General features: G+C 38.4%; 1 protein-coding gene across 1 annotated transcript in view; it reads left to right on the top strand.

Annotated features, from left to right (window-relative positions):
• Positions 1-24,146, top strand: part of MSH3 (mutS homolog 3) — a 109,021-nt gene that overhangs the window by 52,311 nt on the left and 32,564 nt on the right. Inside the window, exons 13-19 of the mRNA XM_039911283.1 lie at positions 2,771-2,903; positions 4,896-5,083; positions 6,658-6,826; positions 11,063-11,127; positions 11,854-11,970; positions 17,593-17,700; positions 20,118-20,232. Coding sequence (XP_039767217.1) covers positions 2,771-2,903; positions 4,896-5,083; positions 6,658-6,826; positions 11,063-11,127; positions 11,854-11,970; positions 17,593-17,700; positions 20,118-20,232 — 895 coding nt within the window. The remainder of the gene's footprint in view (positions 1-2,770; positions 2,904-4,895; positions 5,084-6,657; positions 6,827-11,062; positions 11,128-11,853; positions 11,971-17,592; positions 17,701-20,117; positions 20,233-24,146) is intronic.

Here is a 24,146-nt window from a genome sequence, read left to right as displayed (position 1 = left end):
CCAGTTCTGGAATTGTCCACTCACTATTCCTGTTACTGGATTTTTTTTTTTGGTTCTGCTGTCTCGGCTATATCATATTTTTATTTTGCCATGGTTCATGAGACTTTGCTCTCCTGGTCTAACCATTTTTCTTTAAAGTCGTTCTCTGAATGCTCTCTCTCTAACTCCTCTTGTCTGGGCCCTGGTCTGCACCTCTGGTAGGCACTGCCTTTCTTCTTCTGTTACTTTTCATCTTCGGCAAATCATATCGACATCCTTCTCAGATTTACCTCTTCTAGGCAAAGCAGACTTTCCTCCAAGCTCCCTTAATAGCAAACAGTACCTTCATTTACTTCTACATTAAGGGAAAAATAGGAGGTGATTAGAGGGAGCTCGACTCCGTTGGAAATGACCAAGCAATTTTTGCATTTTGTGTAGTTGTTTCATAAGAAATTTGATTGGTCGCTAATTTTTTGTATGTTTTTTTCACGCTCTAGCCATCTCAAGTTATCTAAAACTCTCAATAAAAAAGAGAGGAGGAAAATGGGTTTAGTGGAAAGGCTAGAAGGAGGAAAATGGGTTTAGTGGAAAGGCTAGAATGGGTGATACATCTGGTGTTAACCCAGGATTGAATCCATTATATCCATGGGGTTTAGTTCACCAATATGCCTCCATTCTTATTGTTTATAAATCCCCACAACTGGGTAGTAAGTCATGATGCCTGGTTCTGTTCTCTGGCTCTACTTCTTATACAGTTCTGTCATTGGGCAGGGTTTGTAGCTCTTTGATGCCATGCCGGAGATCAAGGTTTTAAGGGAGCAGATGAAGGTGGGAATGTTCTCCTTCTACATGTCCCTCTAGGGGATTAAAGGGGCAGGGGATGGTGAGGTGGCATATGAAGTTTTTAAGGGGACATGCACCCCAAGAGCCCCAAACCAACTGGAATAAATTCACTTTGGCCAAAATGAGTAATTTCTCATGAGTAGTTTTCTTGTCCTTCCTCAATTTGCTCCATTGTGGGCTCTGTCAAACCTTTCAGTTGTTTTTCTGCCTTTCTACAATGCTAATATTTGTCATTCCAGACCATGAAAATTCTCAGTGGAAGGCTTAGCATTTCAATTTCTTAGTGCGTGTGACCTAACTTAAGCAGCTACTGCATTAATTAGCCTGTAGCTAACGATTATATAGCAGGAATCTTTAGGGTACTAGAAAGTGTTTTCATAGGATCGGGAAACCTAGAGCACAAGGATTAAAAATCAGCAGTCAAAAGTTCAAGTAAAAAGATCTGTTGTTTTTTTTTCAGGGTGTGGTAGAGGTCTGGAAAAATGCAAATTTGATTGGCTTTGACATTAAGGAAATGAGAGGAAGTTTCCTTTTAATTGTGTAAAATTTTAGACCAACTCCTAGACTGAATAGTTACATAGCGAATTATCATAGTTAAAGCATGATGGGTAGAGTCTCATATTATGGGGAAAACAAATATTAATTAAAATTAGTAGCATAATCTCATGGGAAGCCAGGGTGAGATCCATACTCTTTGAGAATAAGGGATTTATCCCTGGATGGAATGCTACCATTTCTCTTTTTTTCCCCTGTAGCCACCAAGGACTTTTGCTTTGCTAAGAAACAGTTCGTTACTTAGTTTTCCCCACATGCTCAGTTTGCCATTTGTCAGACCCCGTGTGAGGGTAGAGTCCCTTGGTAAATGATGGAAAAATGTCAGAGACCGAAAGAAGTAGGATCACGTCATCATGTCAACTCACATTTGGATACAAACTCTTGGTTAGAAAAGATTCTGATAGTGACATTATTAGGAGGGTTAAGTTCTATTAGATAGCTCAGTTTAAGTTTTAAATGCTCAATATGTTGGTGTCCTGAAACCTGCCAGTTAGAAAAGATTTTTGTTGGCATGTCTGATGTTCCTGAATCTCTTTAAGGTTACCAGATGGAAAGCACTGCAGGTTGTGAATTCAGTAATTGTTTATTCATGTAGAGTCAATTATCTAAAAACTCCATTTTTTGGCGTAAGTGGGCAAAACGTATCCGTTTGTTGAATGGAAACAAGTGTTTTGATTACCATTTGCATGTTCTACATACATATTTTCTCAGCTAGCGATTTAATGAGAATTTTTTTTGTCCAGTTAATTAGCATTACCATAATTTCATGCCTAAAGCTCATATCGCAAGAGAATTTTGTATCTTTGGTTCAAATCTTGCAGAAACATCATCGGCTGCCCAACAGAAATTGCCTGCTATGGGGCAGAGATAGTAAAACCTTGAATGGTAGATATCCAAACTTTTTCTGGATACATGCCCTGCCAATGGTATAAATACGACTAGTAGAAATTGTAGGTGAATTTTGTCCTCAGGCTGTCTATTAACACTTCCAAAGGTGTGAATTCCTTATTCATGCAATTACCCACTACTTTATCAACCTATTAGCTCTAAAATTTGACATCCATCTAACTCACTTATTAGATTACTTCCATAGGTACCGATTTCCATTTTTGCTTCCAAATCAAAGACAGCTTTCTGCTCATAGAACCTGTGGCTCACTTGTCTTTCCCCTTTCAGTTTTCATGAGTGGAGCTCACAGGCAGCTTTAGTCCTGCAAAGTGTCAGCACTGACCACTACCTTTCTTCATATGACTAATGTATTTTTGAAGGGCCATCTACTCACAATCAGAAAGAATTTGTGATCTGGAAGATAAGTACTCTGAAGTTTTCAGGATATAATTAATCCAAATAGTAATTAAGATTCCATATTTCTAAAGTTACTCTTCTCTTGCAGGGAAATAAATGCTCGCCTGGATGCTGTGTCTGAGGTTCTTCTTTACGAATCCAGCATGTTTGGCCAATTACAGAATCATCTTTGTAGACTGCCTGATCTAGAGAGAGGCCTCTGTAGCATTTATCACAAAAAGGTAATTATGTCCAAACCAAATTTAGCAAGATAAATAGAAACATTTCTGGATGTTCTGGTGAGCCTAACTGGATATTTAAGGAAAATATTTTGGGGGCCCCATTTTCTAACCTTTTATAAAAAGCTAACAAACCCTTGCAAATATTTTGAGAAAATAGTCAAGCTTGTGTCACTCACACTCACCCAAGTTCATCTTTGTTCAGGTCATTTTTGCAAATAGTTCCTAAGGTTTCAGACCAGCAAGACAAGCTGATTATTTGATTATTTGTTCTCACTCCCAGCCCTATATTCCTTAAGCTCATAAGGATATTTTTATTTGACTGGGAAAAAGCCTGTTTGAACCTAGACCAATAAGTTTCATAATTGTTAACATTTAAATTGAAATTTTATTTTGATAGCAAACTTAGAGAAAATTTTACAATATTTCATTTGCACTGTGTTTTAGCAACTCTTGTAATGAAGGGTATCATGTAAAGAAAGACAATCTACCTCAACTTTGTTATAATAGTTAAATTTACTTGAAATTTAACATAGTTCATGATGCGATACCGATAGGCAGGTATGCTTTCTTTGAAAAGATGTGGCCGTTTTTATATTTTGAGGCAGTCAGAATTGACTATGTTTACTAAATCACTAACGTGCAGATGGTGTTTTTGTTTTAGAATTTTTAAAACTACTTTGCTAAAGGGTTCTTTGATTCTCTAGAAAATGGTTTCAATTGAAGCTTTACTTTTTTGTGTAAATACATGTCCTTTGGCCAGTGTGGTGAGTATGAAAGGTAGAGAAAATTCAGTGACCAATCAGTTTTAGAAAATAAACATTTTATTATGAACTCCACTGGGACAGTCTACTTCTGAGCTTATTTTTAGTAGATTAACTAGCTATGCTTTTGGAAAAATCAGCAAACACATGTCTATCCCTTAGCATCAGCATATTCTCAATAATCTTCTCTTTGGTGTGCCAACTGAAGAGAAGTGCTGTGGCTACAAACTGTGTGACCTGAATGAAATGTCTAAAATTGTAAAGAACGCTGAAGTGTCCTTCTACATGATTGTGAGGAAGTTTAAGCCATATGACTCAGAGTAAAGTTCTGGCAGTGCTTATAGATGGCTAACATTTTGATGATGACAATAAAATGATATGGTTTGAAGTTTCTGAGATGATTGTGTCTTTTGATAATCAAAAGCATTAATTAAAATCTTCTGGCACAGTCAGAGTCACAGATGGGAAGCAGCGTGGCTCAGTGGAAAGAGCATGGGCTTCGGAATCAGAGGTCATGAGTTCGACTCCCGGCTCTGCCACTTGTCAGCTATGTGACTGTGGGCAAGTCATTTCACTTCTCTGTGCCTCAGTTACCTAATCTGTAAAATGGGGATTAACTGTGAGCCTCACATGGGACAACCTGATTACCCTGTATCTACCCCAGTGCTTAGAACAGTGCTCTGCACATAGTAAGCGCTTATCAAATGCCAACATTATTAGATGCCCAGATGGCCTGCAGAATTATTTTTATATAAAATGATGTGTAAGAGTTCAGGTTAGATAAGCCATTTTAAACATCAAAATCTAAAGGAATATGAAGCCAAAATTCTAGAGAGTGCTGCTGTACTGTAGGATAGAGTGTATTTACCTGTGGATGACTGTCAGTACGCATCCAGAGTCTTTTTTTTCTGTCTGCGATCCATAGTTACAAGGGCTCTGATTGTGGATTTTAGTCATACTTGTGAATTTCTGCTTCTTCCTTGAAGCTGTGACCCAAAGCTGAAGTGGTTCCTGACAAAACCTCTGGGTTCCTTGAGTCAGGATCATTATCCCATCAAAATTTGGCCCTACGGTAACATTGCACCATTTCACCTTGAGTTTGGTTTTTGTTTTTGTCAATGCCTAGAAGCAAATGACAGGCTGCAAAATTATCCTGCCCAAATGTCAGGTTGCCTTGGCACCATTTGCAAGTACCTTGTGGTCTTCACATTAAAATGATTTCCATTTTCAGTGTTCTACCCAAGAATTCTACTTGATTGTCAAGAACTTATGCCGCCTGAAGACAGAAATTCAACCTTTAATTCCTGCTATTCATTCCAATGTCAAATCCTCGTTGCTCCGGAAGCTTTTCCTGGAAATTCCTGAACTTCTTGACCCAGTGGAATACTATTTAAAGATACTTAATGAACAAGCTGCTAAGTAAGTAGTAGATCATACGCTATCCTCCCTTTACTTTTTTCTTTTTGACCAAGAAGGCAGTCAGGTGCTTTTGTGTTAGGTATTTATATATGCTTGCTATTGATCTACTTGCTTTGTTTTGTTGTCTGTCTTGCCCTTCTAGACCTGTGAGCCCGTTGTTGGGTAGGGATTGCCTCTATCTGTTGCCAAATTGTACTTCCCGAGCGCTTAGTACCATGCTCTGCACACAGTAAGCGCTCAATAAATAAGATTGAATGAATGATCTGCTTTGAGAGGGAAAGTAGAAGGTTCATATGTATGCATTTTTGTGATATGCTCCTCCTCCTCTCCCTTCCCCTCCCCTCAGCACTGAGCTCGTCCGCTCAACTGTATATATTTTCATTACCCTATTTATTTTGTTAATGAGATGTACATCACCTTGATTCTATTTATTTGCTATTGTTTTAATGAGATGTTCATTTCCTTGATTCTATATATTGCTATTGTTTTTGTCTGTCTGTCTCCCCCGATTAGACTGTAAGCCCGTCAGAGGGCAGGGACTGTATCTGTTACCGATTTGTACATTCCAAGTGCTTAGTACAGTGCTCTGCACCTAGTAAGCGCTCAATAAATATTGAATGAATGAATGAATATGAGGAATTGAGTCTCAACCAAGCATAACTTAGTTTAGCTATTCAGCCTTGGTCAGAGGAGAGAGAAAGCATATTGAACTGCTAGCCCAACCAAAAGTAGGACTTATCAAAAGTGAGAGGGAAGATAAAGGCCCAAAATGGGGATGTGCAAGGGCGGAGCTACACTGTAGTAGCATATTTATGTCTGAAGTGCGATAATGGCCAGGGGTTGGGGGCCCCAGGATTCGAATTTATTCTAATCATGCAAATTGCTAATGACATAAAGAGATAAATGAAGACCTCGTTTGATTTCTGGAAATGCAAGGGTGCTTGGATTTCTAAACCACATCTTCAGAACTGGGATTGAGGCAGAGTGGGAAGCTCCTCTAGACTGTAAACTCGTTGTGGGCAGAGAATGTGTCCGTTTATTGTTTAAACAAACTGGCAATTAATATAGTGCTCTGTAGTAAACACCCAATAAATATTATTGAATGAATGAAAATGTAGTTCTCGAGTGGATCCAGTAATTGATTAGCTTTTGTTCAATGTTGATATATACGTATTTGGCTGCCAAGCCACTTGTGAATTGTCAGATACATTGTGCCCATTTATAATAATTATAATAATAACTATGGTACTTATTAAGAACTTACTATGTGCCTACCACTGGTCTGAGTGCTGGGGTAGATACAAGTTAATCAGGTTGCACACAGTCCCTGTCCTACCTTGAGCCCAAACTCTTAATCCCCATTTTTTTTTACACATGAGGAAACTGAGGCAGGGAGAAGTTGTGACTTGCCCAAGGTCACACAACAGGCAAGTGGTGGAGCTGGAATTAGAACCCATGACCTTCTGACTCCCAGGCCTGTGCTCTATCCACTACATCATACTGCTTCTCATTTATAGGCATATCCTCACTGGGTGCATGTGAATATATTTCTAATAATGTTTTCTTTTTTGTAGAACTGGAGATAAAACTCACTTATTCCAGGACCTCACGGATTTTCCATCAATACGTAAAAGGAAGGATGAAATCCAGGATGTGACCTCTCAGATCCATGCCCATTTGCAAGAAATACGGAGAATACTTAAGAATCCTTCAGCACAATATGTAACGGTATCAGGACAGGAGGTAATATAAATGCCTATCTCAATCATATTTTTTGAAACACCTAAAATATGCACTAAGAAACGTTTGGGCTCATTGTGGGCTGGGAATGTCAATGTTCATTGTAGTGTTTTACTTTCCTAAGTGCCTGATGCAGTGCTTTGCACTCAGTAAGCGCTCAGTTAATATGATCGAATGAATGAATAATAATAATAATAATGTTGGTATTTCTTAAATGCTTACTATGTGCCGAGCACTCTTCTAAAGCTGGGATAGATACAGGGTAATCAGGTTGTCCCACACGAGGCTCACAGTCTTAATCGCCATTTTACAGATGAGGTAACTAAGGCACCGAGAAGTTAAGTGACTTGCCCAAAGTCACATAGCTGAAAGGTGGCAGAGCCAGGATTAGAACCCATGACCCCTGACTCCTAAACCCATGGTCTTTCCACTGACCCATGCTGCTAATGGGTTAAAATAATCTCATTAAGTTTTCCGTTTTCGTTGAAGAAAGTAGAATAGGATTCATTCTTCAATCATTGCTTTATTTTTTAAAAAATGAGAATTCAGGATTTGAGTTTCTTAATTGTTTTCAGACTGGTACACTCCAATGCAGAGTGTTTTCAGGGATTCAGAAACAGTCTCAGCAATGTATGCTTGGGGGTGTTTGTCTTTTATCTTGGGGAATGATTACAACAGTCTTTTTAAACTGTTTGAAAAGCTGTGATAAATTTACCATTGAAATTTTAATGAGACTAACATAAAAATTTGATGATATTAAATAATTTGGATTACTATCCTAATAGTCCTAAGTATATTTTGAGATGATTTTTTTCACCATTCTTTTCCAAAAAGAGAAGGATGCTAATAATGTCAATTTTTGTGAATGCTTGAATGCTAGAGGAAAGCAGGGAGGTTTTGTGATGATTGTTCTAGGAGCTGTGATCCTGAATTTTGAATTTTACAAAAGTGTGAAATTTACAATAGTCCATGTAATATTTGCAAATATTTTATTTGCTTCATTGACACACCACTTTTCCTACTCAAATAAATTGTTGTTAGAGCAGGGAATAGTAGTAATTACATAATCTTGACTGATTTATCAAAGAACATTGAGCTAGTTGGTGTTTTGAACATGAAAGTTGAAATGTTTTGCTTTGTAAATAATTGTTTCTGGGTGACAAGATTTCATTTGCTGGGTACATTGCATTTTTTCATTCGTATTCTGTTTCATGAACATCATCTGCTCGGATTTTTTTTTCATGTCTATATATTTCTTGGTATCCTTTGGGAGGCTTTCTGAATGTGGGCTCATGAAAGAGTACGGACACCTAACAACCACGTAGTGCTGTTAATTTTTGGAATTTCTTATTATGATTAACAAGTTAATGACATCCCTTTCAGATAAAACTGCAATTTTAGTGCAGTGATGGGGAAGTCTAATTAAAAATTAATTAACTTTGAGCGGGCCTCAAAGTGAGTCAGTAGGAGAGATACGATGAAAATTCATACCCATCCATGGCTCCCATATATTGGCGCCAGTTCTGCTTAGGTAAAGGTATGTTTTCTTAAGTTCATGGTGAGACTCATTCATTCACTCACCTCAATACAGAAAAAGATTAATCAATCAGCGGTATTTATGCAGAGCACTATACTAAGTCCTTGGGGAAGATAGAGCGTGGCAAATGACTTCACTTCTCTGTATCTCAGTTACCTCATCTGTAAAATGGGGATTGAGATTGTGAGCCCCATGTGGGACAGGAACTATGTCCTATCCGATTTGTTTGTATCCACCCCAGTGCTTAGTACAGTGCCTACCACAAAGTAAGCGCTTAAATACCACAATTATTATTATTATTAATACAGAACAGAAGAGTTGGTAGGCATATTCCCTACCCACAAGGAACTTACAATATAGAAGGGGACACTGACGTTAATATAAATAAATGAATTGAGGATATGTATATAAGTGGTGCAGGGCTGAGGATGTGGTGAATATCAAGAGCTTAAAGGGTACAGATCCAAATGCAGAAGGGAGGAGGAGTCAGGGAAGAGAAGGCTTCATCAGGGAAAGCGTCCCTGTCCTCAAGGAGTATACACTCTATACGGGAAGACAGACATTAAAATAAATAAATTACAGGTAAGAGAAACAACAGAATATAAGGATATGTACGTAAGTGCTGTGGGGAAGAGAGGGGGATTTTAACAAGATTTTCAAGGTGGGGAGAGTGGTGATTTCTTGCATATGGACGGGGAGGGAGTTACAGATCAGAGAGAAGACGTGGAAAAGGGAATGTGTTACTCCTCTCGTCTAACCCTTATACAGGTGGGATCTAGTCTAATTGAAGACAGGGAGATTGATACTTGACCTTGGCTATTCCACTCTCAGAATGACCATCTGCAGTCTGCTACTCATGTGACATTTCGTCATCATACCTGGAAGATAATTTGGGAAACTGAAGGTGGGCACTAGAGTGTAGTGATTCTTTGCTGAAAGCCCCAAATATATGCCATGCTGCTTCCCAGAGAGGCCTGGGGCAAAGGAGAGGGACCTGTGTCAGGGTTCTGGAATTATGATCGTGATATCCCATTTCTGCTAGGTTTGGCACCTTCTTCAGTACCCTCAGATCCCTTACCCCTCTCAAACTACTACATGAGGATAAGAAGGGAATAAGTTGGAGCATAAGAGCTCAGAAGGGAGATCTGAACCCACAGGCAATGACAGTAAAATTTCCTTTTAGAGATCTGCATCACCATTTGCTACCACTGCCATCACTTCCAGTATTCCCTATTCTCCCTCTCTTCTGTGACCGCTATGCATTTAAGTTCTTATTCCCAAATTACTTTGATGTTTGCCTTCCCCACCCTCATCCCCACAGCACTTAGGTACATATCCTTATAGTCTGTTCGTACATATCTTTATAGTGTGTTGTTTCTCTTGTCTGTAATGTATTTTAATGTCTGTCCTCCCGTCTAGATTGAAAACTCCTAGAGGACAGGGATTGTGTCTTCCTACTCTACTGTACTCTCCCAAGTGCTTAGCACAGTGCTCTGCACACAGTAAACACTCAATAAATTCCACTGATTAATTGATTGATTCCTGACACTTGTATTATGATTTTGAGTTACCTGCCATTTTCCATATCTATAATATATTTTAATGTCTCTCTCCTCCTTTGGGCTCTTAAAGCTCCTTGTGAGCAGGGATCTTGTCTAACAACTCTACAGTATTACATTCTTCCAAGCACTTAGTATAGTGCTCTGCACACAGTAAGCACTCAGTAAATATCACTGATTGATTGATTGATAACGTGATGCCTTACCTCAGACATGGAAGTGTAGAGTCTCAGGAGCAATGATATCTGCCAGGAAACTGTTTTCAAAGGAAGAGCAGATGAACTGGAACTGCAGTAGGAGGGATTTACAGTAGACATAAAGAAGACAGTGAGTTATTACGACCCAGAATAGGTTACCAAGGGAGGTCTTGGAATCTCATTCTGTGAGTAAAGAGTGTTCTTGCCAGAGCTGAGGTACAGCAACCTAGATTTTTATCATCCTGAATGTCATCCCAGGTTTGAAGCCAGAAGCACAGAAACCTAACACATTCCCATATTACTGTGATCCTGAACCATTAGCAGGGAATACCAGAAGCCTAAAGAAGTAATTTTTTAGTAAAATGTAAAGAAAAAGCCCTGTATTTTGGATTTGCATTGAGATTCTTATTGGTGTGCTATGATGTACTGGTGCTAATTTGCACTGCTGTTGGTTTAGGGAAATGGGTCTTAGCCTTCAGAAAGATTCTACAATATGAAATTATATTTAGAAATTCAAATTAAAAGTTAAAAATGATTTCTCTTCAAATATTGCGCTAGTCATTCAGCCCTCCAGGGTCAGCGTGGCACGTTCAGTGTTAAGTTACTCTTTCGGTTTGTTTTAAGGAGAGTAGGTAAACATGTTGACTTGGAACAATATGTATATTATTGCTGGATAGAGTTGATGATTTACATAAATTTCACATTTTTTACATATATATTTGGGTACATTGTTATCAATTACAATACAGATATGATTTGATTAATTTCACCTATATTCACAAAATGTTTTAAACTTCTGGGTTGTTGGCCTTTTGAAAATGTTCGGATAATCATCTAAGATCATCACTGAATAAGTCTTGGCAATTTTGAGGTAAGTGCATTTTCATAAATATGTTAACTTTTTTTTAGAAGTTATAATATATAGCTTTATCTCTTTTTATTTTAGTTTATGATAGAAGTAAAGAATTCTCTCACATCATCTATACCATCTGATTGGGCTAAGGTTGGAAGGTGTGTATAAAAATCCATAACTTTCCCAATTCATTCATTTAAAAAAATTGTTTTTTTCAAATATTAAGTTATTGAACTCCAGCTTACCTACTCTTCTACAGCTACACTCCAGCGTGCATGCTTCATTTTTCTCAAGTTAACTTGCTCACTGTGCCTTTTTCTGATCTCTCCCCCACTTCCAACCTCTTGCTCATGTTCACCCCCCAGCCTGGAACTACCCCCCCCCCAGCGCCTATTGCTCCCTACCATCTTCAAAGCCCTTCTGAGGAAAATCGAGTCACCATAGTGCATATTACTAAATAAACATTTCTTCTTTGAGATTGTCATTATAAGTCACTTTTTTGCTTTATTTAAATTCATGGCGTAGTAGAAATCCCACAAGTTAATCCATTAATCCTTTAAAAAGGAAAGGACTTCCTTTTGATAATCAGAAAATTCTAAATTCTCTCTTTTGTCCAAGTAGGTTTTATATTGAGAAATGAATTTCTAAAGCTTTCTACCCAGACTGTACCATATGGTATCCAAATATGCACTTTATTCACAACGAAGAATATTGGAATCAACAAAGTTCAGTACAACAATAATAGAATGTTCCCTTTTTGCATTTATTTATTTTCAAGGTTCACCAGAGAATAATAAAGAACTACTCTAATTTTCCATAGCGATGGCATAACTGGTTCTTTAGTAACCTTGATATCCTATTTATGTTTTTTTCTTCTTCTCCAGCACAAAAGCCGTCAGCCGCTTCCATTCTCCTTTTATTGTTGAAAATTACAGACATCTGAATCAGCTCCGGGAGCAGCTAGTCCTTGACTGCAACACTGAATGGCTAAATTTTCTAGAGTGAGTTTAAAATGAAAAATAGAATCTGACTCTTGCTATGAGAAGTAGACCGGAAAATCTTTCTCTCAAAAGGAAAGTAGAATTTGCTGCTTTGATTTCTTTTGGCCTGCTCTAAAGTAGTTGGGTACATGTGCACTTTGATTTTATTTTTAATCTCTTGAAATTAAGCTCATCAGTCTTTGCTTACTGAATAAACACACATTATTGGTATTGTACTAAACACACTGGTGCTGGGGATTTTTGCTGTAGTCCATGAGTCACTACCTTGGCTGTTACCCGAATATTGTAGCTCTTCGAAAGCCCAGAAAGTTGCTTTCAGAGTTTTTAGATTTGCTTCCTTGCACCGGTTTTCATCATTTTTCTGCATGTTTTAGTTGCCTAACACTGGGATACATGCTCCTTAAGCTTCTCATGTCTCGTACATATTTTCCAAAGCCATCCTTTAGAACCTTTTTTCCAAAACTAGGTTAAATAATTTGATACCTGTAATATAGACTGCAATAATAATAATAATAATAATAATGTTGGTATTTGTTAAGCGCTTACTATGTGCCGAGCACTGTTCTAAGCGCTGGGGTAGACATAGGGGAATCAGGTTGTCCCACGTGGGGCTCACAGTCTTAATCCCCATTTTACAGATGAGGGAACTGAGGCACAGAGAAGTTAAGTGACTTGCCCACAGTCACACAGCCGACAAGTGGCAGAGCTGGGATTCGAACTCATGAGCCCTGACTCCAAAGCCCGTGCTCTTTCCACTGAGCCACGCTGCTTCTCCAATAAAATCCAAGTGATTTTGTAACTTGCCTAGTTTTCAAAGCTCTTATTTCTTACCTCTTGCTCGTATGTCTTTTTACTTATTTCACTCTTCTCTTTTAATCTTTTTTTTTTTTTTTTTTTATACAAAATATGACGGTAAGCTCCAGTTGTAACACCATGCATTATTTGACCAATGCAGATAATCTGTAAGGTACCTAAGACCCCTTCTCTAAGTGGGTTCTCTGCCCACTTGCCAACTCTATTGCTGGCAAGTCAGCTGGTGGAACAGTAGATTTACTGCTGTTTCCCCAGGATAGTGGTCAACAGAGCTCCAGGTGGGATCCCAGGCTGGATGTAAAATTGGAACCAGTTCTGTGGCAATGACCTATGTAGGAAGACTGCTCAGGTGTCCCAAACCATGGCTAGACCCCTTGAAACTCTTCTGTTTAGCTTTAGTTTTCTGTGTGGGTTACAGCAGCGAAGTAGGCCCCCACCAGAACTCTCGAAGGGGGATTAGTAGCTTCCACTGTCCGAGTATGAATTGCTCGCTGAGGAAGGTTCTGGAACGGAAAATGGAGGGGCCAGAGACAGCTTGGGTGGGAGTGGGGGTAGGGAGAGCACACTGATGGTCACCTCAAGCCATTGTGTAAATGTCCAATAGCTATGATTCAGAAAACACCAGCTCATAGAGACTGACTGAGATTGTTTCCTGGAAGAAGGAACTGTTTCAGAGATCTGATAGCAGGGTTATGTTTGGGTAGTAAAAGGTTAATGGAACTCTAAGGTCTTTGTGGGCAGGGATCTTGTCTGCCTAACCTCGGGTACTGTACTATCCCAAACGCGTAGTGCAGTGTGCTATATCCAGTCAGCTCTTAATAAATACGATTGGCTGATTGATTGCTCCTCCTGGTGTTCCTAATACACAAAGAGGTGATTCAGGAAAAGTAGAGTTGTGGAGATACCTGGGATGACAGAGAAAGAGGCCCCCTAGGGTCCATTTTGCAGGGCAGGAGAGGAAACAATGAACCACCACCAACCTGTGTTAAAGAGGAAGTTCACTGTACATATTTTCAGAGAATTGTGACAATAAAAAATATCACTGGAGAACCACATTCAACCCTTGTTCAGTTTCAAGGTTGTCAGCCCAAGACAATAGTTACCCAAGAAGAAAGAACAATAGAGAAACCAGGGGCATTTATTGGGTGAGAAAAGCACTTAATACAGTGCCTGGTACATAGTAAGAGCTTAACAAATACCACAGTTATTAAAAGTAAACAGGTACACATGTTTCTCTGCCCAGGGAAATCTGGGATTGGGATCGGAGAAACCAAAGAGATTCCATTGCAGTACATGTTTTCAAGTAAATTATGACGTGGGTTCCTTTCTTTAGTTGTTTGCAGGAAGCAGTGTGGTCTAGTGGAAAGAGCACAAGCCTGGGAGTCTAGAGGACCTGGGTTCTTTATAATCCCAATTCTGCCATTTGACTGCAGGTGACCTTGGACAAGTCACTTAATTCATGCCTCTGTTTCCTAATCTGTAACATGGGATTAAATTGCTGTTCTCCTTCCTACTTACTACTTCCTGCCTACTTACTGTGAGCTCCAAGTGGAACAGGGATGGTGTCCAACATGATTATCTTATTAGTACTGTGCTTGGCACATAGCAAGGATTTAACGAATATTGCAGTTATTTTATAGTCAATTCTGAAGTATGTTATCTATTACTTCAATTATCTATGCTATCCCCAAGCCTTACTGTCACAAGTGACAAAACTTGAGGAGAGCTGTATATCAAGAGAAAGTTCCTGGTACCAAGAGCACCAGTAAATGAATTGATGTGTGAAGATTTACTATTGTTTAAGACCTAGTCATAGTAGCATGATCTTCCAGTAAGTCTTCCCCAATCGGTTCCTCGGCACCTCAAGCCAAATGAACCCATCAGCCAAATCCAACACTTAGGAACTTATTATTATTATTGTATTTTTAAGTGCTTACTGTGTGTGAAGTAGTTGTTCCAAGCGCTGGGGTGGATACAAGTTAATCAGACTGGACATGGTCCCTGTCCCACATAGGGCTCACAGTCAATTAAGGGGGAGAACAGATATTGAATCCCCATTTACAACTGAGGAAACTGAGACACAGGGAAGTTACATAACTTGCCCAAGACCACCCAGGAAGCAGTTGGCAGAACCAGGGCTAGAACCCAGGTCTTCTGACTCCCAGGCACCTGCTCTTTCTACTAGATTGCGCTGCTTCTCTTCTTATACCCATACTTAGCACTTGTGTGTGTGTTTATATATATGTTTATTCAGTTGTAATAATAATGTTGGTATTTAAGCACTTACTATATGCAGAGCACTGTTCTAAGTGCTGGGGTAGATACAGGATAATCAGGTTGTCCCACGTGAGGCTCACAATTAATCCCCATTTTACAGATGAGGGAACTGAGGCACAGAGAAGTTAAGTGACTTGCCCACAGTCACACAGCTGTCAGGTGGCAGAGCCGAGATTCGAACCAATGAACCCTGACTACCAAGCCCGGACTCTGTCCACTGAGCCATGCTGCTTCTCTTGAATTGTACATTCAATTATTATACATTCAATTGAATTGAATTGTACATTCAATTATTTATTCTATTTGCAATTTTTTTTGTCCTCTTCCCCAATTAGAGTGCAAACTCTTCATCAGGGAGCATATCTCCTAAACTCCCTAGGCATCTGGCACAATGCACTGCACTAACTTGGCACTCAGAAAATGCTATTGCGTCTTAATGTGTTGGTTAGTTTTTAGCAAATAGTCGCATCATTCACTTTACTTTTGAATAAAGTATTCTAAGAGATAGAAGATATAGAAACTCCGTGAACGTTCCCAGGAGAAATGTACTCCTTGTGTGTTGTCTAATTGTTGAACTGAATAATTATTTAATTTGACAGTAATTTTACAGTAGAATCACAATACTTCTCCAGGGAAATTTAAACAAGTTAGAGGTTCTTGCCCAAATGAATAAGAAAGTACTTTTTCCTGTATCAGTTAATCTTAAACATTCCACTAAATTAAATCTAACACTAGAAATTCAGCTAGTTTTCACTTTTGTTATTTTCTATGGATTGAGCAGCATCTGTCAGTGATTTGGAAGATCAAGATTATAGCAAAGATGAAGTTACTATATTCTGACTTTAGTCTCAAGTTGTTTTGAATCTTAGGAATCCAGCCACATAATTTTAATATAGACTGAATCTTCGGTCTTATGCTAAATCTATCATCCATCTCAGATTTTATGTATATATCCCTTTTCTCGGTTGTTTGAACCTTCTCAAACTTCTGAATTTCATTCTGAAGCATTGCTATATATATTAAAGAAATCACTTTAAGTGCCCATTCAGGGTCATGAGATGTGAAATATTTTCTCATCCAGGAAATATATTAATATCTTTTTTTCAGTTGAAATTAGTAACGATTTGGGAATACATGTTAATCACAATGTTCCAACTTTATTCCAGCGTTGATTTCCTTTCCAAACAAAATGCATTAGAAACCTTAAAGGCTTTAGGAAGATTCAGAAAAAATCACAACACACTTTGAAACCAAAATTGGGATTAAAGGATGGCTTCTCTTGAATAATCAATCATTGGTATTTGTTGAGCACTAACTCTGGGCAGAACACTATACTAAGTGCTTGGGAGAGTACAGTAAAACAGAGTTGGTAAACACTCTCCCTGCCCACTATGAAGCTTCCACATTAAGATCTATTTATTTCAGTAGTGCTGGAACATGGAGCCATATGCAGGCTGAGAAATGGTTTTTAATAGAAAATATTAGTCTTCCTCCATTTCCCTTTTCTCCCTTTTTGTATGAGAATAAGAGTCATAAATTCCATTTTTCTTGCAGACGCATCTGAATATGTTCATATCTATGCCGTTAAATAAGGATCCAAATTTTGTAATTTAGTCTTGCCACACCTTCTCGCAATTAATTCAGCACCAATATCAGCCTTTCAGATAACATTTTTTTTCCTTTTGGAATTGGTATCTACATACAGTTGGTTAAAAAATTTAAATGAATTAAAGCTTCAGTTTCTTCAAGGAGCATATTAGGTGAACTGCTAATGGGATTGGGTTTGTTTTGTTGTCCATTTTTATCCATGATTTTACTAAATTTTGACCTACATAGCTTGAAAAAAAAACAAAAACAAAGTAATGTGTTTGAAGAAAGTAAATTTTCTTTTTGTATTTGATAGAAATTAATTGTTTCCCTTAGTGGTCTTTTAATTTCAAAGTAATTTGCATCTTTCACTTGGAACTCTTTCATCCCAGATCTTTATGTTAACTAACAAATGGACCACTATCAAAATATCAGATTTAAAAATGTATATTTTAAAAAATCAAATAGATTTCATATCCACCTATGAAAAGTTGATATTGAACAATCCACTGCTTCAGAAAGATAACAGTGTTTTTCCAGTATTTTACTGGTGCCCAGGCAAACTACTGATTGAGTCATTTGAGTTTGTGTGATTTCACCCCAAGCGTACTACAGAGGTACCTTTCTTTTGCTGAGAACAATGATTAAATAAGGTGTGGCTTTTGTTAAGGTAGAAAGGAGCTTCGTTTTTATCACTATCTGGCTGGTAAATTAATCAATCAGTTGTATTTATTGAGCTCTTAGTATATGCAGAGCACTGTATTAAGGTCTGGGAGAGTAAAATATAACAGATTTGATAGACACATACCCTGCCCAGAGCAAGTTTACAGTCTGCCAATTGTGTCATTTCACATTTTATCAAAAAAGATTAATTCATAATGCTACAGAAATATCTTTGAGAAATTAATCTGCTCACTTTTTCTGTTTGTTTTTTTTCCTTTGTAGTCATTTCAGTGAACATTATCACTCATTATGTAAGGCAGTTCATCACCTGGCAACTGTCGACTGCATTTTTTCACTGGCCAAGGTTGCTAAACAAGGAGATTATTGCAGGTATTTAGCTCAGTTCATCTCATTTTATTGCTTTGTCACTGGAATTATTCTAATTATTTTAGCATTTTATAAAGAAACTATTAAAATAAATGTAAAGTGTATGTATACATTGTACCTTGCTTGTAAAGCCAATTTCGATCAATTTCAGGAAAAAGTAGGCCTGATCTTTTATCACACAGAACACCTTCAACCGCAACGCTGATATTTTGCATAAATGTTAGGGTGTCTTATTAGTGGTTCCCTTTCTTCTCCAGGGCTGAAGTTTTCATAAAGTTTGATGATTGCAGATGGTCCTTTTCCCACTGTTTTAGTAGAGTCCTAATATAAACAGTGATATGATGAAACCCACTATTTTTAAATGGTCATCAGCAGCTAAAGCACATTCTCATTGAAAACTTATTGCCTTATTTGCCATTTTCAGCAATGCCATGATTCTGAGGAATTCAAAGTGAGCTCCTTTACAGAACAAAGGAGCTCAGTGTTCAGAACTCTGGTCCTTGCAGTATGTTTTCTCAAAAAACTGAAGGCATTTAGGAAAGAAATGCCAACCGCAAATTTGCCGGCAACAGTTAATGAAAACAAATCTATCGTCACGTTGAAGGATTTTTTAAATCCCCAGACTATTCTATCCAGTTATAAAAATTACCAAACTTAAGAAGAAACAGTAACTTCTAAACTCTAATTTAATGGGCCCAACTCTTCCCTTTGTAAAATCGGGGTACTGACTGTGCATCCTCCTAGATTCAAGAATTATGACAAGAGATACCGTATTTTTGCACATAATTGCCCCATAATTGGTGCTATTATGCAGAGTCATAAGAATGAAGTTGAACTATAAGGGGAATAAAATGAAAAAAGAAGGAAAAGGGGTAGAAGGAAAGGAATAAGAAGAGGGCTCTTGAGACTACATCTCTTACTTGACTGGCACTCCCCCCTCCAGACTATGAGCTTGTTGTGGGCAGGGAATGTGTCTGTTATTGTATTGTATGCTCCCAAGCGTTTAGTGTACAGTGCTTTGCATACAGTAAGCACTCAGTAAATACGATTGAATGAATAAATGAACGTTAATCCCCCAAAGATATTTATTGAGCACTTACTATGCGCAGAGTAAGTGCTGAGCACTTGGGAGGGAGAGTACAATACAACAGAATTAGACTCTTTTCCTGTTGTACACAGTAATAATAATGATGGTATTTGTTAAGTGCTTACTATGTGCCAAGCACTGTTCTAAGTAGGCACTCAGTGAATGAGCACCCCCTTCCCTTCTCCTCCCTTGGTCTGTGCCCCTTAATTTAATTTAGGGAGATTAATTTATAAAATTAACTGGTAATGTAAGCTCATTGGCAGGAAACATGCATATCAGTTACATTTCAAAAGGGGTTATTAGTAATTCTCTCTTGGTCATCTGCTGGGAGTATGCCAGAAATCGAATTTTGGAGGAGTTACTTAAAGCTACCAACTGAAGCCTCCTTATTCGTTATTTTTTCTCTGTCAAAGGAGGGATTTAAAATGTAATTGCCAAATTCATCAATGGACAAAAATGAACTATTTTTATATTCCAACAGAACTAAACTTGAATGAAATTGTATGTGAAATATTTTGTGCAAGAAAGACACCTAATCAGAATTTCCTGTTATTTCTAGTTGACTCACCCAGTCACTGCTCCATTCTCCAAATCAACGTCCTTGCTACAAAAAAAAAATCCCAATCCTCATTTCTCCACTTATTTCTGAAACCTTTTTCCCAGCCTCTTATGGTTCTAGCCTGGATGTGTCACATGAAAACTGTTCCTACCTTCTTTAGACCTCATGTAATTCAAATGTGTACAGAAAATGAAGCTCTGTGTACTTTTTCTTTAAAAAGGTATTTAAGTGCATACTATATTCCAGACACTATACTAAGTGCTGGGGTTGATACAGGCTAATCAGGTTGGATACAGTCCCTATCCCACATAGGACTCACAGTCTTAATCCCCATTTTCCAGATGAGGTAACAGAGGCACAGAGTAGTTAAGTGACTTTTCCAAGGGTCACACAACAGACATGTGGTGGAGCCAGGAATAGGACCCAGGTCCTTCTGACTTCCAGGCCCATACTTCATTGTCATAACCTTTGGGTGGAACCTGCTAGAACAAAAATGCACTCAACTAAATCTGAGGCACTAGTGTCTTGAGCCTGGAGCACAAAACACACAATGTTTGGTATTGAACATATAATCCCTTTGCATAAATGAGATCTAATTTCTCTGCCAGGGAGAAGTAATTAAAAATAGTCCTCAGGGCTAATAGAAAACACTCCATCACAAAACCGGAAAGGGTTTCAGATTGCAAATTTTTTTTGCCTGCTAAACTGTATTTTATGCTATTCATTAAGTCTGATTTGAACTTCCCGTATATTAAAGCATATTTCTTTTTGTAGACCAACTGTGGAAGATGAAGGGAGAAAAATAGTCATCAAAAATGGCCGGCACCCCGTGATTGATGTGTTACTGAAAGAACAAGATCAGTATGTTCCCAATAGTACTCATTTATCAGTAAGTGTTTGACTGTGATGGAAATAAAATGGGAAAAAGAACTTTCAAGCTTTAAATGACTTCATTATAATTACCACTTCAAAATAATTTATTAAGTACCAGTGTGTCAATGGTGCAGTATTGGATCCTATATCAACTGAGATAAACCCACAGTTTCTGCTCTTAGGGAGGGTTTTGCTTTCTCTCTATGCTCCAGTTTAGAACCTAGATGATATCTAGATATCAACTAGATAGGACCTAGTTGTTGTTGATGCTCTTCCTGATGTTAGCTGTCTTGTTGCCCCTGACACAAAGCCATGCACAGAAAAATCAAATATAAATAATTTTCAGAAAATGTCACATTAATCACTAACGTGAAAACCTAATCTTCCTCCAGCTTAGATGGATACAATACTTTTTCCTCCTCCTCTCTCCCTGTTCCCTTATCTTTCTTCTCTCCCTGCTATGGAGCTCCCCTTGTTTGTTGATGCATTATCTCTCCAAGAACATAAGGAAGACCACTGCTGGGTCATACCTGTGTTCCACTCAGCTAAGTTCCCTAGAGGTACGGTGTGACTGCTTCCTTCCTTGACATCCATCACTTTCCCCTTGTGACCTATAGAGACCTCTCATCAGTGAATTTATCCCAATTCCTCTCAAGCCTAATAGGGTGATATACACAGCTTTCTGTGTTTACATAATCCATATGCCACAAGAAAAGTCTCATTACCTTTTGTTTGTCATAACTTCAGAGTTCACTAGAGACCCCAGGATTCTGTTGTCAATAATCAGTGGTATTTATTGAATGGTTATTGTGTGCAGAGGTCTACTAGGGTCTTGGGAGAGTGCAATGCAAAAGTTGATAGACACATTTCCTTTCCCACAAGGAGCTTATAGTCCAGTTGGGAAGATAGACAGTAAATTAAATTACAGATATGTACATAAATGCTGTGAGGCTCAGGGTGGGGCAAATATCAGGGGCTTGAAGGGTTCAGATCCAGGAGTGGGGGCAGTGCAGAAGGGAGAGGGAGTAGGAGAAAACAGCTTACTCTGGGAAGATCTCTTGGAGAGGATGCAATTTTAATAAGGCTTTGAAAGTTGGGAAAATGCTTGTCTATCATATATGGAGGGGGAGGAAGTGCCAGGCCAGAGGGAGGATGTGAAGAAGGAGTCGGCGGTGAGATAGGCAAGATTGAGGTACAGTGAGTAGGTTGGCAGTAGAGGAGTGAAGTGTATGGGCTGGGTTGTAGGAAATTCACGAGGCAGAGTAGGAGTGGGAGAGCTGATTGAGTGCTTTAAAGCCGATGGTAAGGAGTTTCTGTGTAATGCAGAGGAGGTTGGTTAATCACTGGAGGTTTTCCAGAGGGAAGAGGTGGACTGAATGGCTTTTTGGAAAAGTGATCTGGATAGCCGAGTGAAGTGTGGACTGGAGAGAGGAGGAACAGGAGATGAGGAGGTCAGCAAGGAGGCAGATGCAATAGTCAAGGTGGGACATGCTTGGTTCATCAAAGTAGTAGTTTAATGTGGAATCTGGTGAACAATATTTGCTCATTCTAGTTATATCCTTCAGAATCTCTTGCCCACGTCCTGCCTCTGGCCTGGAACGCCATTCCTCTTCATATCTGACAGGCAATTGCTCTCCCTGACTTCAAAGACTTATCGAAGGCACATCTCCTCCAAGAGGCCTTCCTTGACTAAGCTCTCATTTCCTCTTCTCCCACTCCCTTCTGTATCACCCCACTTTGCTCCCTTTATTCACCCCCTCAGCACGTAATGTACGTAACTGTGATTTATTTATATTAGTGTCTCTCTCCCCCTCTGGACTGTAAGCTTGTGTAGGCAGGGAGTGTCTACCAACTCTGTTATATCGTTAAATCATACTCTCCCAAGCGCATAGTACAGTGCGCTGCACGCAGTAAGTGCTCAATAAATACAATTGATTGATTGAATCCTGCATACTTCAATCCTGTGTCCCTTCATCTTCCTGAACGAAAGAGGCTTAAGTTTTTTTCAGTCTGTTCTCATTCAGAAGCATCTCATGTCCCCTTGATTATTTTGGTTGCCCTTTTCTGAATATTCTCCACTGCTATTTCCTTCTCAAGATGGAGTGCTCATGCATCATCATCTCCATCATCGTCAACACTCAGTGCTCGTGATGTGCAGAGGACTGTATTCAGTGCCTGGAGCTATGCAGTCTTTGCCCCTGAGGAATTCATAGACTGCACACAGTATTCCAGTTGCCAGTGTGTTTCAGGTGTTTATATATATTAGTACTAAGTGAATAGGTCACCATTAGAATATGAAGGAACTGCTTAGGTCCCTTTGTGTTCAAATGGCAAGCCTGAGCCCAAGCAGTAAAATCAGGGCAGGATTACAGGAATGTAGATTACCTGGCATCAGCTTCCCCAGGATTCCTGGAACCGGGACAGGAACACACTCAGCGACACCCCTTTCCTCCATTTCCCTACATTTCCAGGCACACACAACAACAAATACGCTCCTCTCAAACCCTTGGCTTTGCAACTGTGTGTGTGTGTTTGTGTTTCAATGATTAAAAGATTTAGCAAAGTACTTGCTCTAGCTGTGCAAGCACAAACTATAACATGCTAAAGGTTGACTTTAATAATTGCTCTGTTGAAATCATACCAGTAATTTACGGCTTCTCAGTTTTATATACCCCTCCTCTTATCCCTAGATTTCAAATCTTCTAAAAAGAAACTCATTTGGCTTCGTTAATGAGGAATTTATGTTTGAAGACTGGTGATATCTCGGGCAATAAGAAGTTAGGGTATTAGTAGAGATTTTTAGATTAAAATAAATGAATTGCATCTTGGGTTTTAATTTCTATAGCCTTCTCAGTTATTGTTTAAAAATGATTATTTTGGCTTATCAAATTTGGCTAATAAATCCTAATTATTTAATGTCTTTTTAAAAACAACACCAAGCAAGCATAAAAGAATGTCTTTTTGAGTCTTTCTAAACCAAAAGAGAGAATCATTTGTTGTTAAAATTTTATTATCGGATTACTCTGTGTGGTGTACAGTTTATTTGACATATAATTATTGACGGTTTAAGCATCACCATATAATGCTCACTAGAGTATTTCTATCCCAGGTGAAGTTCCTGTAGTTTTAGATGATGATTTATTGTATTATTTCTTTAAGAAATGGAAAATCAATTTGCTAATTGAAATAAAATTTTAAGGAAGCATTGAGCTATTAGGTTGAAATCCTGGCAAAACGAGTCTTTTATTCCACCAGAAAAATGCACTTTAAAATACTTCAGAACTTCAATGCCTTTTATATACTTTGCTTCCTAACATGGGTGTAGGAGTTGGTATAGAATCGTTGCTATGGTGAAGTGTATTCAACTTCGTAGTACATTAATTCGTATAGGAATAATGTTGGGTATTACTGAAGCATTGATTTAACATAATCTGTGAGAGTTAATTCAAATATACTTTTAAAGTGTCCTCACTGAGACTCCATTAATTATAATACCGATTATGGTATTCGTTAAGAGTTTACTCGGTGGCAAGTAATGTACTATGAGGTGGGATAGAAACAAGATCCTTGTTCCAGATGGGGTTCACAGTCTAAGTAGGAGGGAGAATAACTTGAGATAAAGAAACTGAGTCACAGAGAAGTAATTTACCAGTGATCACAATTACCACTGGGATTAGAACCCAGGCCCTCTGACTCCCAGGCCCATGCTCTTTCCATCAGACCACACTGATATTAAGTAGAATTCCTGCTTTTTGAATATCATTTTATTTTTAAATAATACTTTAAGAAACATTTTAATAGTTGAATTTGCTTAATCCTGTATTACATGAGTTTATTGTAGTGTCCGTTTTTATCGATCCTTGAACTTTCAGGCTTTTTGCACCCCCTCTAGAAGATCTGTAGATCATAAACCTGCTTTTAAATGCCAAG

The sequence above is a fragment of the Ornithorhynchus anatinus genome, chromosome 1 (genome assembly GCF_004115215.2).
Source record: "Ornithorhynchus anatinus isolate Pmale09 chromosome 1, mOrnAna1.pri.v4, whole genome shotgun sequence".
Lineage (NCBI taxonomy): Eukaryota > Metazoa > Chordata > Mammalia > Monotremata > Ornithorhynchidae > Ornithorhynchus > Ornithorhynchus anatinus.
The sequence above is the reverse complement of the archived record's forward strand: the minus strand, read 5'-3'. Positions and strand labels throughout refer to the sequence as shown.